Consider the following 20,244-nt stretch of genomic DNA (forward strand, 5'->3'; position numbering starts at 1 on the left):
ATGACACACATTTAATGACACACATTTAATGACACGCATTTATGACACACATTTAAGGACACACATTCATGACACTCATTTTATGATACACGTTCATGACACTCATTTTATGACACTTTTTAATGACACACGTTCATGACAACCATTTATGACACATACGTATGACATTCATTTACGCGTGTGATGCTTTTAATTGTATAATTTTTTTTTATAAAATTAATAATTTGCCCTGGATACATGTATAATAACAAAAACAATAAATCTTTTTTATAAAACAAATACACATATATATATACCAAAACAATCCATTACATAATCATTTGTCAAGTATACTACAAATATTTTAACGTTAACAAAAAAAGAATTGTTTGTCAATACATTATCAACACCTAAAATACGGTTTATAACTTAAAAATAGAGTTAACCGCATAAGTCGACCAATCCTCACGAATGCCATCCATATCCGCAGCCGAGTATTCTTCTACTCCTTTCCCAACCTGAGACAACAATTAAATAAAATAAATCTTAAAAATCAGAATTTAATCCTAATATATGAATTTAAGCATTTGTTTGGATATATAAGTACATATTTCTCTAATATACAGACTAAAATATGCCTAAACTTACATTATCATTGTCAAGTATTTCAACTCCTTCGTAAGCTATCTCCTTCATGAACTTCATCACATAGTAGCCGCATTCAGTGCCTCCTGGCTGACGTGGACACTACCACAATTAAAAATATCAAGAAATGTGAAACCATTGCGATTTAAGTTTAAACTAAAGGGTGTCAATATTTACAATATCATTACAACCACAATTTATATAAGGGATTAAGTGCTTACCCTAGCGTTAATCCATACGAGTTTAACCCTTATGTTGGCACCACTTTCTGAAGCATACACGGCCATTGCCCTGTAAAAAATCAAAATTATATCAAAGTATATTCCAACTCTTTTATCATCCATTATGATAATTTGTATTACTTACGTATCAATAATTTGCCTCAACTGCTCATCGACACTTCTAGGCTGTAAGGAATCAAGATAATAGCAAGTAGTTGTTTTCAGGTTTAGTACTGCCAACACCCAATGGTTTCTTCAAAATCAAAATCCAAAATTCAATCAAAATAAATTAAGATAATAGGCCTTTACGAATACTTATTTAAAATGAAAATCAACCCCGGGGTTGTAGGGCAATAGGATGATGTCATTGCCATTTCTTTTATACAATCGATCTGCAACCGCTCTACTTGCATCCTCGATGTGTTTGGGTTTGCGTTGATCAGCCCGTGAAATTGCAGACGGGTTCATAAAACATATTCCACAATCATGTATTTGCTCTTTTTTAATTTGCTCATACAGGAACCTGCAGTTAACATATATAAACCAAATCAATAAATAATTTTGTTTTACGAACGGTAATTTATACTAGATATAGGTACTTACATTATATAAGAAGTGATGACAACATCGGTCAGCTTGGTGAATGTAAAAACCGCTTCAAAATCATCACAATTTAAGTACATGTAACTATCATGCCCAAATAGATCGTACTCACACTCTAGTATAAGCAAATTAAGAAAGAGCAAAGATCGTTAAGCAACTGATAAAGGTAAAAACTAACTAATCAAGTAAAGGCACTTGCTATGTAAAAAAAAAGCATTTGAAAAGGTTTATTTAAGGGAAGTAAAAGCGGATTTAATTATTACATAATAAAGTATTCAAGCAATTAATCTGATTATTACATAATAACTAGCCCCAAATGCAGAATGGACAATGCTTTAAACTTCTTTCATATATGTAAGGTTTCTAATATTTAAGTTTTTCGATTTCAAATAAGTAATCTTTGCTATCTTTAAATTCATTATGGTTTTGTAAGACAATCTTGCTGCAACTCATATCCATTTTTGTCAAACATGTTCTCATCTGAACCAATGATTAGTTTTTAAAAAATACTTCGTTTCGACCCAAGCCCATCATGACCCGAACCCATTCGGCCCACCCACTTTGCCACGTATTATTTAGACTCAAACCTTCATGATTTCTATACATTAAACAACTAGCTTTTTACCATATAGGTGATGGGATAGCAATCTTTTCTTTTCTATATAAGTTACTGCTATATAGTGCTATGAAAAATACAAAGCTCGTTGAAATCATAGTTATCAAAAGCGGTCGACTTTGGCACCTAGGTGATTTTTCTGGGCGAAGCGCATTGAATGCGCTTCTACTTCCTAAGTATTTAGAGCGCTGATGATTGCTAATTAATCCCTATTTTTTTAAAAATTCGTGAATCCCTATTTTTCTGGGCAACCGATTATATCACTAAATTATTAGCCTTTCCAAAAGAATATCACTAAAATATCAAGATCTAAGTTCGACCATGTGTAGGGGAAGACCCAAATAATGCCCCCACCCTTGGGCGTTTTGCGCCATGTGATAGCCCACTCAGCAATGGGGATTATGGGGCGTTTTTCATAAACGGGTGTAGTGGGATAATGCCCAATAATGCCCCATTAATGATTACCCAATTATTAATTTTTTAAAATTAAAACTAATAAAATTTTATTAGATAAAAAAAATTATATTGCTAAAAAAAATAAAAAATGAAAAAAACAAATACAGAAATTATTGCTAAATAAAAAACTAATAATCTAAAGTCCGTATTTTTCACGGATTTGTTGTCGACGCTTTTTTTGCGCCTTTCGCCTAGGCCCTAGGCCGAGCCTTAGCGCCTTGAGTGCAAAGTCGCGCCTTTGATAACTACGGTTGAAATGCCTATTAAAATTAGTAGTAACATTTTCTAAGGGTATACAGGGTCGATGCGGCAAAGCATGCGGGGAGGGGAATTGCCACGAGTGGATGGTGCCGCCATCACTATCTTTGCCGCGCGGGGATGTCTTAAGCGGGGACTACTTGCTAATTGCGGGGAACAAGAGGTAGAGGATGTAATGGTGGGGCCCATTATCTTTTAACCAATCATGCCTTTTTCTTTTCTTTTCTTTTTTTTTTAAAAATGGTTTGGGTGAAACCACCCCTAATGTTTTTGGGCAAGAGTGGTGTACTAAGTGAAGAATTGACATGGCACATCATGATTGGGTGGATGAAAATTTCCCCTATCTCATGAGGGGTGCACCCCCTTCGCCCTAATGATAATAAAAAAAGCACCAGAGACACATGTGAACTTTGGATATCTTAACTATTTTCCAAACACAAAACAACAATAAACATCTTCTTAGTTATATCAGCAAGTAAACAGTGGCCAAAACTTTATCCTCAAGTGCAAAGCATCCAGTTTAAGAACACAACTAAACTAAAATTGTGACACCAAATACATCCTCTAGCACGATGTTATGAGTGTATATCAATGTTCATTACCTAAGTGTGCATTTAAAAAAAACATCATTGACTTTATCCATGAATTTAATGCAAAGAGTGTAAATCAAGGCTGATTTGCTAACAGAGCATTTCAAAAAATCATTTAACACAATCTTTATAAAAAATAAGCATCGGATTCATTTACCTCTATGTTAATAGAAGTCAGTTTGGTTGAAGCGTTTCATCGAGCAGTTGGTGTGCATCTTCAAACCTAATATATATATATATATATATATATATATATATATATATATATATATATATATATATATATATATATATATATATATATATATATATATATATATATATATATATATATATATATATAAAGAGATGGCCATTGTGTATATATACATACACACATATGCATATTACAAAAGCTATTACATATAAACGCCAGTATATACATATAAATATATAATCAATACTAATACATATACATACAAACATATACATTAACACTAATACAAACCATAATGATAAACCAAGATTCTGGAATCATAACCAAAAATATAAGGGAAAGATGGTTTGATTATACCTGATTCCCAATCGCAATAGCACCATACCAGTGGCTAAAGCAATGTTAGACGATTCAAGCGATGACGTTGGGTCGCCTGGAGATGGTCGTTCGCGGCGGTAGCGGTTTCAATCAAATAGATGGTCAAGATGTGCGCATCGTGGGGAAAATCAGAATGGAAGAGTAAAACTAGGGGAAGGGGAATTAGGAAGCGGGAAACATCGGAGGGAGTTTCTATTTTGCATTTAAATGAATTCTTTAAATAAGTTTTGATAATGAGCTGTATACATTGTTTTTTAATTCTTTCTACATTGTTTTTTAATTCTTTCATTCATACAAATAATAGATACTTAATTATTGATATAGGTAACCTACTTTACTATAAGTAGGGCTTGGCTATACAAGAAACCCCATCTTTTTTAAAAAACTATGCAAACCCAATACCATCCATTGATTATGTTTCATCACACTTGATCAATGGCTCTCATAATTTTGATAACAATTAGATTTAAAAGAAATGTAATAATACACATTAGTCAACTAGAAGGGCATTTTGGGTAGTATATTCCTTCTCTTTCCACTGTCTAGTCCTATCATCTTTAATGCACCTCTCTTTCTCTCTCTTCATATCCAATTCAAAATCACAATCTCAGCTCTCTCAATTCCCTCTTTCCCATGACTTTCCCTTCTCTCTACACAACACTTACAACCTGCAAGCCTAAAGAGAGAGTGAGAGCCATGAGAGAGAGTACCAGAGAAATCGAAAGAGAAAGAGAGGTCCAGAGAAATCGAAAGAGAGAGAGAAAACTGGTGGGTTTCCAGCCACCCACGGCAGCAGCAGCGCTGTGGAGGTGGTGTTGTTGACCGTTATGGTTGGGGCAGGCGAGGTGGTAGATGCACGATGAGTGAGGCACGATGGTGGTTGGTGGAAGGTGGTGGCTGGTTCATTCTGGGTTGTTGGTAGTTGATAGCGGCGACAGTGGGTGGTTGTAGAAGGTGGTGGAGGGTGGGTGGTTGGTGGCGCCGGAGTTCGAAACGTCGTCGGAGTCAAGATCTAGTAATGGTTAATGTTCTCTCTCTCTCCTCTCCTCTGTCTTCAATTAAGATCTTGTAATGGTTAATGTTCGTGTATTTTAAATAAATCGAAAACTTTAGGATGAGATTTTTGAACGGGATTTTTTGTTGGTTTGGTTGCTTGTTTGGGGATTTTGATCTTAACAATAATTGTTTTTTTTGTTGGTTTGGTTGCTGGTTTAGCCTTTTGATCTGAACAGTAAGTGTTTTTTTTTTGTTGGGTTGTTTGATTTACAGAAACAGGCCCATAACATGTGTTAAGCACCTGTTAGAATAATATATAACGTGTGTTGATTTACAGAAACAGATCCATAAAGATACTCAATTGACAAGCTGGATGGATGCGGGGATATTGAATAAGTCAAATCTTTTGGGAAAGAAGTTTTTGTTCGTTTATAACATGTGTTAGTGGTTCATGCTGTAACAGATCCATAAAGAAGTTTTCATGCTGTAACAAGTTTTCGTTCATTTATAACATGTTTAGCACATTTTGGAATGTATAACATGTGTTAAGCCTCTGTTATAATCTTTTTGTAACCTGACATGTATTTATGTATAAGCTAGTGGTTTACAAAACACCATGATGTGTATATACTGATCTAACATGTGTTACAATTTGTCTATTCGGAACATGTAATTGTTAACATGTGACAAGGGTGAAAACAGTCGACGGGGGGGATGAGTTTGTAGTGAGCTTAGTTAATATCGTAATCTTGTTGTAACCCCACTTGTATACATATGATAACATGTAAGCATCCATTATAACCCGACTTGTATTCATGTATATCAAAAGTGGTTTGCAAAAACACCATGATGTGCATATACTGATCGTAAGACGTGTACAAGTTAATATGGAACATACAAGTTAATATTGTAACACCGTATACCTGGGATAACATGTGTTAAGCCTCTGTTATAATCTTGGTTTAACCCAACATTGTGTCATGTATAAGCTAGTGGTTTCTAAAACACTATTAACTTGTATAATCTTGGAACATACAAGTTAATATTGTAACACCGTAACCCGACTTGTATTCATGTATATGAAAGTCACATCCTTTGGGAAAGAAGTCTCCGTTCATTTATAACATGTGTTGGTGGTTCAAGCTGTAACAGAACACCATGATGTAACCTGACATGTGTTCATGTATAACATGTGTTAAGCCCCTGTTAGAATGATATATAACGTGGGAAAGAACTCTTCATTCGTTTATAACATGTGTTTGTTTTGCACATTTTGGAATGTATAACATGTGTTAAGCCTCTGTTATAATCTTTTTGTAACCTGACATATATTCATGTATAAGCTAGGGGTTTACAAAACACTATGATGTGTATATACCGATCTAACATGTGTTACAATTTGTCTGTTCGGAACATGTAATTGCTTAACATGTGACAAGGGTGAAAACAGTCGACGGGGGCGATGAGTTTAATGGTGAGCTTAGTTAATATCGTAATCTTGTTGTAACCCCACTTGTATACATATGATAACATGTAAGCATCCATTATAACCCGACTTGTATTCATGTATATGAAAGTGGTTTGCAAGTTAATATGTGTACAAGTTAATATGGAACATACAAGTTAATATTGTATAACGTGTGTTAAGACTTCCAGAATGGATGCATAAACTCCAATAGTAACTTAATAACATAGTATACCTGATATAACGTGTGTTAAGCCTCTTTTATAACGTGTGTTAAGACTTCCAGAATGTGTTAAGTCCATACCGTTTTAACATCATGTACTAGACAAAACAAAATAAGAGTCTCACATTACATATTACTAGTAAACGAAAATACATAGCACTAAGAAAATGGCGGAGCTTCCTTTGAAAATCTGCCTTAGCTTTTCAGCGGCTACCGTTGCTGCCTTAGCTTTTCAGCGGCTACCCTTGCTTAATTGTTTGGGTCGGCCTTGAAACGGTTTGTAAACATGTGGGTGTGCGTATGCCAGGGAAGTTATAAAAATGTGTTTTCATGTCACACGTAACACGTGTTACGTTGTACATGGGTTTCATGTCACGTGTAACACATGCATGTCCGAGAAGTTCAAACTATAACACGTGTTAGTTGTGTTATGCTGCAACATAAACATGGTCATGATCCTTGAGTATCTGATCCACGTTTGACGAAACCAACGGTCCCGAGAATTGGATCTTATATCCCTTGTATCCATCACCGTCCTAATAAACAAAAAGATAAGATAACCGTTAAGTCGTTAACCAGACATAAATATTAACACATTCATAGCCAGAAAATCTTTTTTCTCAAATAACATCACAAAAACAGTTACTATGGTTTAGCTGTGAAACAGGAGTTCAGACTATAACACGTGTTACGTTGGTTGTGCTGTAAGACAAACTTGGCTTATCTGTGAAACAGGAGTTCAGACTATAACACGTGTTACGTTGGTTGTCCTGTAAGACAAACTTGGCTTTTCGTTTCTAAAAACAGATGTGCCGATTATTAGACATCTAAAAATAAAAAATGACAACCATAGATCTATTCAGATCAAAAGCCCAAAACAAAGCAACCTAACCAACAAAAAACAGTTACTATTCAGATCAAAAAGCACCAAACAAGGCAACCAAACCAACAAAAAAATAGTTACTTTTCAGATCAAAATCCCCAAACCAACAAACACATTTTTTTAACACAAAAATAACTAATCCATGGATCAAAATCAAATGAGTTTGAAACCAAAACAAGTAATCCATGAATCAAAATCAAAATTTATAAACACCAGGAGAATGAAAACCAAACTAAAATCAATAGTATTGAAATTTATTACCTATAAACGTCATTTTTTTTTTTGAAACAATAATCAATGGTATTGAAAAATAATTAATCTTTTGGCAACATTCTTAATTCTGGAAAAAATAAAACCAATTGTGAAGAACGAAAATCAAAGTAAATGACAATTAAAAATCAAAACCAACTTATTATTGACAGGATCATGATTCTTCGACCGTATCTTGGTTCTTCGATTTCTTTTAAGAAATTAACATGTAAAGTTGAATTAGGGGTGTAAAAAAGAAAAAAAAACCCGAACCCATTAAAAAAAAGGATGAAAAACCTTGATCATTCTTGTCCTCGTCAGTAGGGAACTCGTTGTGAATGACGTTCCCGTCAGTGGGGATCTTTAAATGGAGGTTTTGAAATGGTGGATCTTGAAACCGAAATGAAGTTCATGGAAATGGATCTTGGGTAGAACTTGAAACAGATATGAAGTTAATGGAAAATGGAGATTTTGAAAGGGTGGATCTTGAAACACAGAGATGAAGTTAATGAAAAAATGGAGGTTTTGAATGGTGGATCTTGGGTTTTGAAAGTAGATTTAGATGTGATGGGTATTAATTATTGTCAAATCAAATAGGGGAAAATATCTAAGATAGATGTGAAAATACCATAATGCCCTCAAGGACAAAAAGAATATGATATTTACTATGGACACGTGGCAAAATCTAGACCATGCATTGGGTTTGCAAAGTTTTCTAAAATTCAAGGGTTTTTTATAGAGCATTGCCCTAGTAAAGTATATATTATATTTATTTTTTTTATATCTGATTAGCCAATAATGAGTTAGTTTGGTCTAAAAGGCCATACATATATAAATAAAATATATATTATTTTAATATTATAAATGTAATTTATTATTATATTTAACTTTAACTTTAAACATATTTGGATTTCTAATTTTAACTTTAAATGATTCATTTTTTAATATTATCGAAATCGTCCGAACAATATAGATACCGGTATTGTGTAACATCAATTTAGTTATTTTTTTATAAAAAAAAAGAGGTTGATTACCTTTTTCCATTTTTATTAATATAACATAATATTTTATAAAATTCTAAATATATCGTGCTTATTATTATGTACGATTCAATAAAAGTTATATACGAACATGTCTTGGAGAGTCATATCAGGTTGTACTTAGTCGTGGTAGGTTATAACGGGTATTTTATCGACCAATGTATTCCATAAGGAGTAATTATAACTCGTCATGACGTCATATTATGTCTTGGAGAGTCATATCAGGTTGTACTTAGTCGTGGTAGGTTATAACGGGTAATCCGATGGTAGGGGTATTGGGCCGGCCAAGTCGGGCCATCCATCGCCCGAGGCCCAAACCTTAAGAGGGCTCATAAAGTTTTTTAATTTGATATATATAATAAAAGGCACCAAAGAAAAAAAAAACTATTTCCCTTCCAAATTTTGCAATGGGGTCGGATCTTGGGAAGGCCCAAAAGAAAAAAGGAAGAAGTCTTTCAAAGTTGAAGTACATGTGGGCAAAATAACCGGTTGTTTAACCGAACCCAGGTATTAACTGGAACCATAACCGGTTGGTAACTGGTACATCAATAACCCATTAGTGGTTAAAAAACCAGAGGTTTGTAACCAGTCTCGCACTTAGTCTCAGTTGGATATCCTTGATGCAAGTTCTGCAGAATCAATTCAATAACCCCTATTAACACTCATTCAACAACGTGATTACGAAACAAATTGAACTACAACTAGCAAACATTACATCAAACACTTGGTGTCCCAAATAACGATTTATCTATTGTCGACGCCGTGAACGACAACTTCTCCGTTCACTTTGTTGATTATGACCATCACTTTGTTACTAATCAATAAACATTTTAGATACGATAAATTTCCATCTGAACTGAGTCTTGATTATAATTTACCCTTTTTAATTTCCTTTCATCTATTAAAAATACCAAGATGCATCATTTATACTCCACTTCTACAATGAATAAACAGACTTGCTTACTTTTAAACAGAAACAAAAATAAATCCAAAAGAAGTAAAGAACTCACATACTTTTGCACCACGCATTTAGGTGAACTAATTAGGATTCTAATTTTCTCTCAAATAGAAGTTGCCTAAAGAAGCAATTCATTATTTAAAAATCTTACTTCTAATCCAAATACGAGATTATATAGAAAAATGTAAAGAAGCAAGTAACAACAGTTGGTACATAATGATGGTGGTTCATTTATAACCTAGATAAGGTATCATTGTTATATTCATTGTCGAACGCACAAACATTGTTTAAGAGGACAAACCTTATAAGTCAACTCTTGAATAAACATGAAAAGACCCTACAGAATGAATCATCATCTTAAACCCAAATTTACATAACACCCTAACCTGGCTCCCTGCAAACAAATTCACAAACAAAAAAAAAACCTAAAAATTACAACGTTCTAACCTAACAATTCTTAATCAATTTCACCAAATGGAGGGGGGGTAGATACCTGTTGATTTAAGACTCGGTCACCCGATTTTGGGGGTTAGATTGAAGTGGTGGTTATTCGTCAGCCACTAGCTCATATGCGAGGGGATTCGTCGTCATAATTTTGCTGGTGGTGGTAAAGTGGGAGACAACTTAGGGTTAGAAAAAAGGGAAGTTTAGGAAAAGAAGGAAGGAATGATGAAAATGAAAATGAATTAGGTTATGAGGAAAAACGAAAATGAATGGATGGTTTTTTCCTTTTGGGCGGTCGACACAAAAATCGCCCAAAATCTAATGGGTCTCTCAAAACATATATATTTTAGGCGGTGGGCAATTGTTTTAGGCGGGTTATGATCTAGAAAAATTGTGAAACATTATTTTGGGTGGCTTAATGGTATAGACCACCCTAATTTATTTTATTAGCCGCCCAAAATTTTTATTTTTGTAGTAGTGATAGGGTACCTTCCAAAACCAACACCAAACGGCATGGCCATCCCAAAACTAGTATGACGAGCCTAACTGTAACGAGCTTGAACCAAAAAACAAGCTCGTTAAGTAAACTAGCCCGAGCTCAACCCAGCTCATGAGCCTAAATGAGAGATTGTTAATATAATTTTTTTATTAATAGAGTAAACTGCCATTTTGGTTCCTGAGGTTTGGTTATTTTGCCACTTTAGTCCAAAACTCAAACATTTTGCATCTGGGTCCCTGTGGTTTCAGTTTTATTGCCATTTTGGTCCAAAAATGAAATCAGGTCATACTTGTCTTATAAAATCCTGCAATTTTATCATTTTCCTCAGGGGCCAATCAGGTCATATTTGTCTTATAAAATATGGTATTTATTTATAAAAAAGAAATGATCATTTTGTCCCTGCGGAAGCGGAAAATGACAAAATAACAGGATTTTATAAGACAAATATGACCTGATTTCATTTTTGGACCAAAATGGCAATAAAACTGAAAGCACAGGGACTCGGATGCAAAAAGTTTGAGTTTTGGACTAAAGTGGAAAAATTGACCAAACCACAGGGACCAAAATGGCAGTTTACTCTTATTAATATATTAGATATATATCACTTTTCATAAGTCTATACAATTTTTTCTCTTTAACAGTTTTCAAGTTTTTCTCATGATTTGCTATTGGAAATTAACCATGATATCCATATTACATAAACAATAACTGCTATAGGAAATTAACCCTTATGTTTATATAATGTTTTTTATGACGCTAAAAAGATGACACACAAAAACAATTTCATAAATTTTTAAATTTTGTACAACCATGACATTTTTTTCTTGACACGCATTTAAATGTCATAAAATAAGCGTGTGTCATTAATCGCATGTAAAGATAGATCTTGCTTTTTTATGACGCTAAGAGGATGACACACAAAAAAGTGTGTCGTAAACATATTGAATTTTGTAAAACCATGACATTTTTTTTCTTGACAGACACTTTCGAATGTCATAAAATGAGCGTGTGTCATTATTTGCATGTCAAGATAAATCTTGTTTTTTTATGACGCTAAAAACATGACACACAAAAAAGAATGTCATAGATTTATTAAATTTTTTAAACCATGACATTTTTTTCTTGACATACGCTTTTGAATGTCATAAAATATGCGCGTGTCATTGTTCGCATGTCAAGAAGAGTGTATTTTCTAGTAGTGGAATCAACTAATGTGACAACTCGACCTTTCGACTTTGACTTTGACCATTGACTTTGACTGGTTGATTTGTTTGACTTGTAACTACACACATGTTATAATGAAACGTGTTTTGAATATTGCATGATATGTGTTAATGATATGTGTTAATAATATAATGTGAACCTAGTGCACATTCGAAATAGTTAGGCCTTGTATACTTTGCGAATCAATCCGACGGAATAGGAGCATGATCCGTCAAACCAAACTCGACGAAACAGGAAAACCTGCTTCGCCAACCTCACCTCGACGAGACATGTGTTCCGCCGGCCCAAACCAGTTTCGCCAAAGCCCAGTTCGGGCCCAGTAGGGTAGAACGCGTATTTACACACGCACAGACCTATGTTCGATACTTTTTGGCAAAATAGGAAACCCTAGGATCCCTCTGAGCATCGGCAGCCCTGTGATACTCAAGCTCTAACTCTAAGCGATTTAAACCATCATCTTCGATATCTCGGTTAGTGTATGCTTGTTAATCGGTTTCTTGATTTCCTAGATTTCTCTGTATATATTGTGTGTATGTTTGAATTACGATTGGATGTGAATACATGTGTGAGGTAATCTTGATTCGTATGCATGATTAATCGGTTACGTATCCTTATGTGAAATATGATGTTGATTTAGGAATACTATTAACTGATCGGACTAATGTGATTAGGTAGTCTGGCGAAATCTGAATTTGTGATGCTCATGACGGTTTGGTCGGTCGTTATTGTTGTTGACTGAATACCAAGCAAATATATGTTATTATAACGAATCTATCTACGTTCATATAAACTGCGGTTCGTGTATTGATTAGATGATGATTGCATGTTGAATGACTTCCGCATGATCGATGATGTGTCGGCAGATTAGGGTTTCATGTGATTGCTGTGTAACTGTTGAAAACGTAACTGATATGATTGACGTAACTGTGGTCTTGACGAATTAAGATGTTGACGAATTTGGATGCTTGACGAAATGGAACTCTTGACGAAACAGGATTGTGTTTCGCCAAGAGTAATCGGCGAATTAGGATTTTTGTGTTTCGCCAAGGATGTTAACGAAATAGAATTAGATTCGTCAGAGAATGGTTGACGAAACACATTGTGTTTCGCCAACCTGTGTTTCGCCAATAAGTGTGTTTCGCCAACTAGGATAACATGCACAGTAACATGATTTAACCTTGTTAAGGGTTAACTGGATTATTTAACTGCTGTTAAGTGTGTACATAACTTATGTGATAACGACTACATGCTGATACTTGTATGATTACCTATACGTGCACAACTTGGATATGAACTAATTTGAATACGTGCATACCCTAGGACGTGATTGATTTACTTTGAGCACATACTTAGCATACCGAGTAAACCCAAGGTGAGTTCACACTCCTACTAAGGCATGGGATTCCCGGGTCGTGGGAATGGGATAAAGGTTACCATTGACTAAGAACGTACATATGCTTTTCCTAGACTATCACCTACCATGATCCTCGGATGTCAGGACGGTTCCGTAGGTTAGGATAACACCTACGTGGTCATATGCCAATTACTGCCTCGGATGTTAGGCACGCACGTAAAACCTATGTGTACGCATTACCTACTTCTATCCTCGGTACAAAGGATACGTACGTGAAACCCATGTACACCCCCGCGTCTCCTATCCTCGGTTGTGAAGGATACGTGCGTAAAACCTACGTACACCCCATACGCGCTACTGTTCTCGGAAGAAGAACAGGGATGATACGAGTAGTTGATACGAATAGTCTAGTGGTCACATAACATGGGAAGCCCCCACCTGTATAACTTACTATCGGCCCAGTAGAGCCACCCGTTACTTACTGTTACGCACTTATTTACTGTGAACTCGCTCAACTAGTTGTTGACTCTCTGCTGCATGCCTTGCAGGACCTTAGGTACTTATGGAGCTTGCACTGGAGAAGCGGGTCGTTGTGGGCAAGGATCGTGGTTTCTACGTTGAACTATTATGACATTTAAAACTATTAACTAGTGTTGGGTTATTTACTATGCTTCCGCTACACTTTGAAACTATGGTTATGTTTTGAACACCTATCGTATTGGATGTATGGTTTACATTTATTTTACTTGATATTAATTACATGTTCAATATGATTGGTGGCTTGATCCTGGTCAGTCACGCTCCCAAGCGGTGGTACTCCGCGTGTGGATTTTGGGGGTGTGACAACTAAGTGTTACAATGTGATTCGAATACAAGTGTAAGTGTTTGTGAGTGTTTGCAGCTAGTAGAGAGCAAGAGTGTTCAAGAAATTGTGTGTGTCCTATTTGATCCGATCATTCCTTTATATAGTAAAAGAAATAACTAACTATGCTAAAAATCCAGGATATTATGCTAAAAATCCGGGATACTGAGATTATTTCCTATCTGAACGTTGCAAGGCTGTTTCAACTCGTTTTCCACGCGCATACCAACTATAACTCCGGGATTTAAGCTCCTATAACCGTTACAACATTAATAGCATTGACCAATCATCCATAACTCCTATAAAATACGCCTTTCTTCAACGCTAACCATTACAAGAGCTATTCTTCCGCCATCAACGTCCTTATCCTGACCAATTTGAGCGGGTCTTCAGGATGACTTGGTCCTCATGAACGTTAGTCCCTTGTAACCAACGTTTACAAGCAAATTATTAGTAACAGTCAGGATACTGCCTCAGGATGTTACCAATATCCTGGTCCGGTATCCTGATCGTAATCAGCTATCATAAAATCAAGATAAGTATCAGGATATGGGCTCAAAATTTCACCCATAACACAAAGCCTAAAGCTTTAGCTTCATAAGCCATCTTTAGCCTGGCTTGTAGAAGGGAGATTTCAACTGACCCCTTGAAACCTTCTCGGTAGGTAGTCATATCATGCTCGAATTAAAGATGGGCGGCATCCAGCTTGGCTTGGGCATCTTCATTGGCCTTGTTGGTGGCAGCTTTGGCTTCTTGGGTCATAGCTTTGAATTTGTCCTCATAGTGTTGCGACTTAGCGGCAGCTATCATCCCCTGGTCAGTGATGGTGGTCTCGGCTTTCCTTAGCTTCACTTCCAGCATCTTGTTTAGACCACAGCTTTCGTCGTAAAGGCTCGTCAGGCGTTCAAGACCCTACAAAACAAGGAAACAGGTATTAACATACAATAACATATATAACCAGCATATGGTGCAGGATGTAGGTTAAGGATATGAACCTGGTTAAGGAAGCTGGTCATAAAGCCACTGGATTCAAGAAACCCATGGTTTTTAAAGGGGAAGGTCTCAGATGAGGCTGGAGAATTGGTCTCCTTTCTTTTGCGGGAGCTTGAGGCATGTGGCTTGGTAGCAGGAGAGGGCTTAGGAATAGTTACCGGCTTGGAGCTGGATACTGGCTTGGAGGTGGAACCAGGTTTGCTGGGTTCCTTCTTCACCTGAGCAGGAATAGGGTAGCTGTCCATGTCACACCCCCAAAATCCACACGCGGAGTATCACCGCCTGGAGGCGTGACATGACCAGGATCAAGCCACCAATCATATTGAACAATGTAAGTAGTAAATGTAATTCAACCAAACAATATGAAAGGTGTTCAAAACAATAGTATAATTTCAAATGTTTAGCGGAAGCATAAATGTAAAACCCAACATAAGTAATAAGTTTGAAATGTCATAAATGTTTAACATGGCATCCATGATCCATGTCCCACAATGACCGCGCCTCCCTGTGCAAGCTCCATGAGTACCTAACGACCTGCAAGGCATGTAACAACGAGTCAACAAAAAAGTTGAGCGAGTTCACAGTTGGTTGTTTAGTTATAGTATTCGTTTCGTAAACCATAAGTTCGTTTTGTAAACCATGTATCGTATTGATTCGTATCGCGGTCTCCCAGACATGTTTGCGAAGATTAGTGGGGGCTTCCCATGTATCCTAGACTAGTAGTATTTGTATTTGTATCGCGGTCTCCCAGACATGTTTGCGAAGATTAGTGTTCGTATCGCGGTCTCCCAGGCATGTTTGCGAAGATTAGTGGGGGCTTCCCATGGGTTACTAGTCTAGTTGTATCTATAGGTGTCCTTTCCCTAACGAGGACAGTGGTACATGTTCCAGTAACAATGAATGTGCGAGTAATCATTCCATCCCATTCCCAACCCCGGGAATCCCATGCCTTGGTAAGAGTGTGAACTCACCTTGGTTTGCTCGGTATGCTAAACTATGTGCTCACAAGTAATCAGTCAAGTCCTATGGGATGCACGTATACATAATCAGTTTAAGTTCATAACGATTCACATGCAATCTATGTCACAAAGTGTGTTTGGCGGTTAACATCATGCATCAGGTAAGCAGTTAATCATTTCCATGCAATTCATGTTCCACATAAATGTCCTTCACAGTTTATACTAACATGGTTATTCTTTAACATACTTTACAAGGTTAACAAACTTAACAGGATTTACATATATAACAGGAGTAATAAGCTAACAGTGTTAGTTAATTAATCAGAGTTAACAGACTTAACGCAGTTAACAGACTAACTGGGTTTACTTTCTTAACATGCATAACAGAGTTAACATACTAACAGAGTTATCATACTAACGGAGTTAACAGACGAACAGAGTTATCATACTAACGGAGTTAACATACTGACAGAGTTATCATACTAACGGAGTTAACATACTAATAGAGTTATCATACTAATGGAGTTATCATACTAACGGAGTTAACATACTAACAGAGTTAACATATAGAACTATTGTCACGTATAGACTTTACGAGGAACCTTAAGTACTTACAGGTTCACGAGGAACCTTAACCTTCCTCATGAGGAACCTTAACCTTCCTCACTGAAGAACCTTAACCTTCCTCACTGAAGGTCCCCGACCTGGAATTCTAATGGTTTCCTACGCTTATCGGCATAGCGTTTCTGACGGTCGCGAGCTGCCGCCATTCGTTGTCGTATCTGTGCAATCCGTTCAGTAGCATCAACTACAAGTTCTGGACCTGTGATCTGACTATCGCCCACCTCTGCCCAACAGAGAGGTGATCGGCATTTACGCCTGTATAATGCCTCTAATGGAGCGGCTTGAATGTTGGTGTGGTAACTGTTGTTATATGAAAACTCCACTAACGGGAGATGTTTTTCCCAGCTGTTGCCAAAATCGATTACACATGCACGCAGCATGTCTTCCAGAGTTTGAATAGTGCGCTCAGACTGCCCATCCGTCTGAGGGTGATAAGCTGTGCTCATGTCTAATCGTGAGCCAAAAGATTTGTGCATTGCTTGCCACAGTTCCGACGTAAAAGGTGCATCGCGATCTGAAATAATAGAGGTTGGCACCCCGTGCCTCAAGACAACATCTGCTAAGATGGAGAACTTATCCGTTTCCTTGATAGCCAAGAAGTGTGCAGACTTCGTGAGTCGATCCACGATTACCCAAATAATATCATTCCCACGTTGAGATCTAGGCAGGCCAGTAACAAAAACCATGGAAATTTCCTCCCATTTCCATTGTGGTATCTTTGGTTGTTGAAGTAGGCCTGATGGTTTCTGGTATTCCGTCTTGACTCTCGCACAAGTCAAACACTTGCTAACGTAAGTTGCTGTGTGGGCTTTCATGCTAGGCCACCAATACGTAGTTCTGAGATCGTGGTACATTTTATCCGAACCTGGATGTACCGAGTAGCGAGACTTATGTGCTTCATCCATTACAAGCTCACGTAAGTTGCCATAAAGTGGGACCCAGATGCGTCCTGTTACGTAGTAGGCGTCGTCTTCCTTTTGTTCTAACCGTTTCCTTGAGCCGCGTAGGGCTTCAGCCCTGACGTTTTCTGGTTTCAATGCTTCTACCTGAGCATCTCGTATCTGTGCTGGAAGACTAGACTGGATGGTAAGTTGTAATGCTCGTACGCGTCTAGGCGTAGTGTCCTTTCGACTGAGGGCGTCAGCCACAACATTGGCTTTACCTGGATGGTACTTGATGGCAAATTCGTAATCGTTCAAAAGTTCAACCCACCGACGTTGTCGCATGTTCAATTCCTTCTGCTTGAAGATATGCTCGAGACTCCTGTGATCGGTGTAGATGGTGCACTTGGTACCGTACAGGTAATGTCTCCATATCTTAAGTGCGAAAATAACAGCTCCCAGCTCTCAATCGTGTGTTGTATAATTCCGTTCGTGGATCTTAAGTTGGCGCGAAGCGTAGGCAATGACTTTATCCCGTTGCATCAATACGCAACCAAGACACTGTATTGATGCGTCGCAATACACCACGAAATCGTTTGTGCCCTCTGGCAATAAGAGAATAGGTGCACTGCAGAGTCTATCCTTTAAGTGCTGAAAAGCTGTTTCCTGTGTATTACCCCAACGATAAGTAACACCTTTCTGTGTCAGTAGTGTAAGTGGCTGTGCAATCTTTGAGAAGTCTTTGATGAACCTTCTGTAGTAACCTGCCAAACCCAAGAATTGGCGAATATCTGTTGGTGTGCGAGGTGCAGGCCAGTTCTTGATCGAATCTACCTTGGATGGATCAACATGAATCCCATCCTTGTTTACCACGTGGCCTAGAAAGTGGACTTCATGAAGCCAGAAGTCGCATTTTAAAAACTTGGCGTACAACTGTTCTGATCGAAGGAGTTCCAAAATGAGTCGTAAATGCTGCTCGTGTTCCTCCTGACTCTTAGAATAAATCAGGATGTCGTCGATTGATACAATCACAAACTTATCCAGGTAGGGCTTGCACACTCTGTTCATAAGATCCATGAAGACTGCAGGTGCATTTGTTAACCCGAATGGCATAACTAGAAACTCGTAGTGGCCGTAGCGAGTTCTGAATGCTGTTTTGGAGACGTCCTCATCCCGGACTCTCAGTTGATGGTAGCCTGACCTCAGATCTATCTTTGAATAGTAGCTCGACCCTTGCAGTTGGTCGAATAAGTCATCAATACGTGGCAGAGGATAGCGATTCTTCACGGTCACCTTGTTTAGTTCGCGGTAATCTATGCACATACGGAAGGTACCGTCTTTCTTATTTACAAACAACACTGGAGCTCCCCAAGGCGAAGAGCTAGGACGAATAAAACCTTTATCCAAAAGTTCTTGCAGTTGCTTGGACAGCTCTTCTAATTCGGTTGGGGCCAATCGATACGGTGCACGAGCTATTGGGGCTGCTCCTGGAGCTAGCTCGATTTGGAATTCGACCTGGCGATGAGGCGGTAGCCCAGGTAAATCTTCAGGAAACACTTGAGGAAAATCGCGTACTATAGGAATATCCTCTAATCTCTTCTCTTTCATTGATGCGTCAGTAACAAGTGCCAAAATGGCAGTGTGGCCCTTTCGCAAACACTTCTGGGCCTTCAGGAAGGAGATGATACCAACCACGGCACCACTCTTGTCGCCTTGAACTTCGAGAGGTTCCTTGCCAGAACGGGGAATACGAACAATCTTCTCCTTGCATAGGATCTCTGCTTGTTGTTGGGATAACCAATCCATTCCAATGACGATGTCAAAACTACCCAGAGCTATGGGAATGAGATCGATAGAGAAAATCTGACCAGCGAGGATAAGATTACAACCCTGAACTATGTGTGTGGCCTCTAGACTTTTACCGTTAGCTAACTCTACGACATGTTTGGTGTTCAAGAGTGTTGGTGCGCGTTTAAGCATTTGACTAACTTTCAGGGACATATAACTGGTATCCGCACCCGAATCAAATAATACAGTAACATAAAAGTCATCGAGAAGAAACTTACCCATCACCACATTAGGATCATTCCTTGCGTCACCCTGACCCAGCACAAACGCTCTGCCCCTGGCACCATTATTTCCATCATTGTTTCCCCCGTTGTTGTTCCCATTGCCCTGATTATTGTTGTTGTTGTTCTGATTTTGGTTTAACTAGGGGCAGTCCCGCTTGAAGTGGCCTTCAGCACCACACTAAAAACATCCCCTATTGCCTCGCTGCTGTTGTTGCTGCTGGTTTCGTGGAGAGGGTGGTTGTTGTTGCTGATTCTGATTCGCTGGTCGTGAGATCCTGCAATCTTTAGCTTCATGACCCATCTTGAGACACCTCTGACAACGACCCTTGTTGCACTGGTCATTGTGGTTCCTGTTGCATGTGTTGCACCTTGGGAGGTTTCCTCGATATCCACCCTGTCTTTGACTACCAGAAAATTGCTGACTAGGGCTCTGGTAGTTATCAGTCTTTCGCTGCTGTGCCTGAGACTGAGCTGTAGCTGAACCCTTGCTGGAATCCCCATCCCATTTCCGCTTGTTGTCACTGGGAGTAGCGGAAGTAGTAGCATTAGTAGCACTGATACGTTTGGGCAGCTTAT

The 20,244-nt window shown here is 37.8% G+C and overlaps 1 protein-coding gene across 4 annotated transcripts; it reads right to left on the reverse strand.

Moving 5' to 3' along the window:
- Positions 1–289: 289 nt before the first annotated feature.
- On the reverse strand, positions 290–4,127 carry LOC110890111. Of its 4 annotated transcripts, none has more exons than XM_022137681.2 (7): positions 3,922–4,127; positions 1,449–1,500; positions 1,182–1,368; positions 991–1,098; positions 846–915; positions 628–726; positions 290–497 (listed from the first exon to the last, which is right to left on the reverse strand). In XM_022137681.2, the coding sequence occupies exons 3-7, from the start codon at positions 1,256–1,258 to the stop codon at positions 402–404; spliced, it is 450 nt and encodes a 149-aa protein (XP_021993373.1). In that variant the 5' UTR covers positions 1,259–1,368; positions 1,449–1,500; positions 3,922–4,127; the 3' UTR covers positions 290–401. The 4 variants fall into 4 exon arrangements, with proteins under 4 accessions (XP_021993373.1, XP_021993374.1, XP_021993370.1 ...); XM_022137682.2 differs by having other exon boundaries at positions 628–714; positions 1,449–1,563; XM_022137678.2 differs by having other exon boundaries at positions 1,449–1,563.
- Between the last annotated feature and the right edge of the window lie 16,117 nt (positions 4,128–20,244).

Source organism: Helianthus annuus, chromosome 11 (genome assembly GCF_002127325.2).
Source record: "Helianthus annuus cultivar XRQ/B chromosome 11, HanXRQr2.0-SUNRISE, whole genome shotgun sequence".
Taxonomy (NCBI): Eukaryota; Viridiplantae; Streptophyta; class Magnoliopsida; order Asterales; family Asteraceae; genus Helianthus; species Helianthus annuus.

Bases quoted from the DNA above. Each gene is read 5' to 3' on its own strand.
- LOC110890111 (XM_022137681.2), bottom strand. From the start codon at position 1,258: ATGCAAGTAGAGCGGTTGCAGATCGATTGTATAAAAGAAATGGCAATG. The intron at 916-990 runs GTAAGTAATACA...GATTTTTTACAG, and splicing joins TTGAGGCAAATTATTGATAC to GGCAATGGCCGTGTATGCTT. The intron at 498-627 runs GTAAGTTTAGGC...TTGTTGTCTCAG, and splicing joins AAATACTTGACAATGATAAT to GTTGGGAAAGGAGTAGAAGA.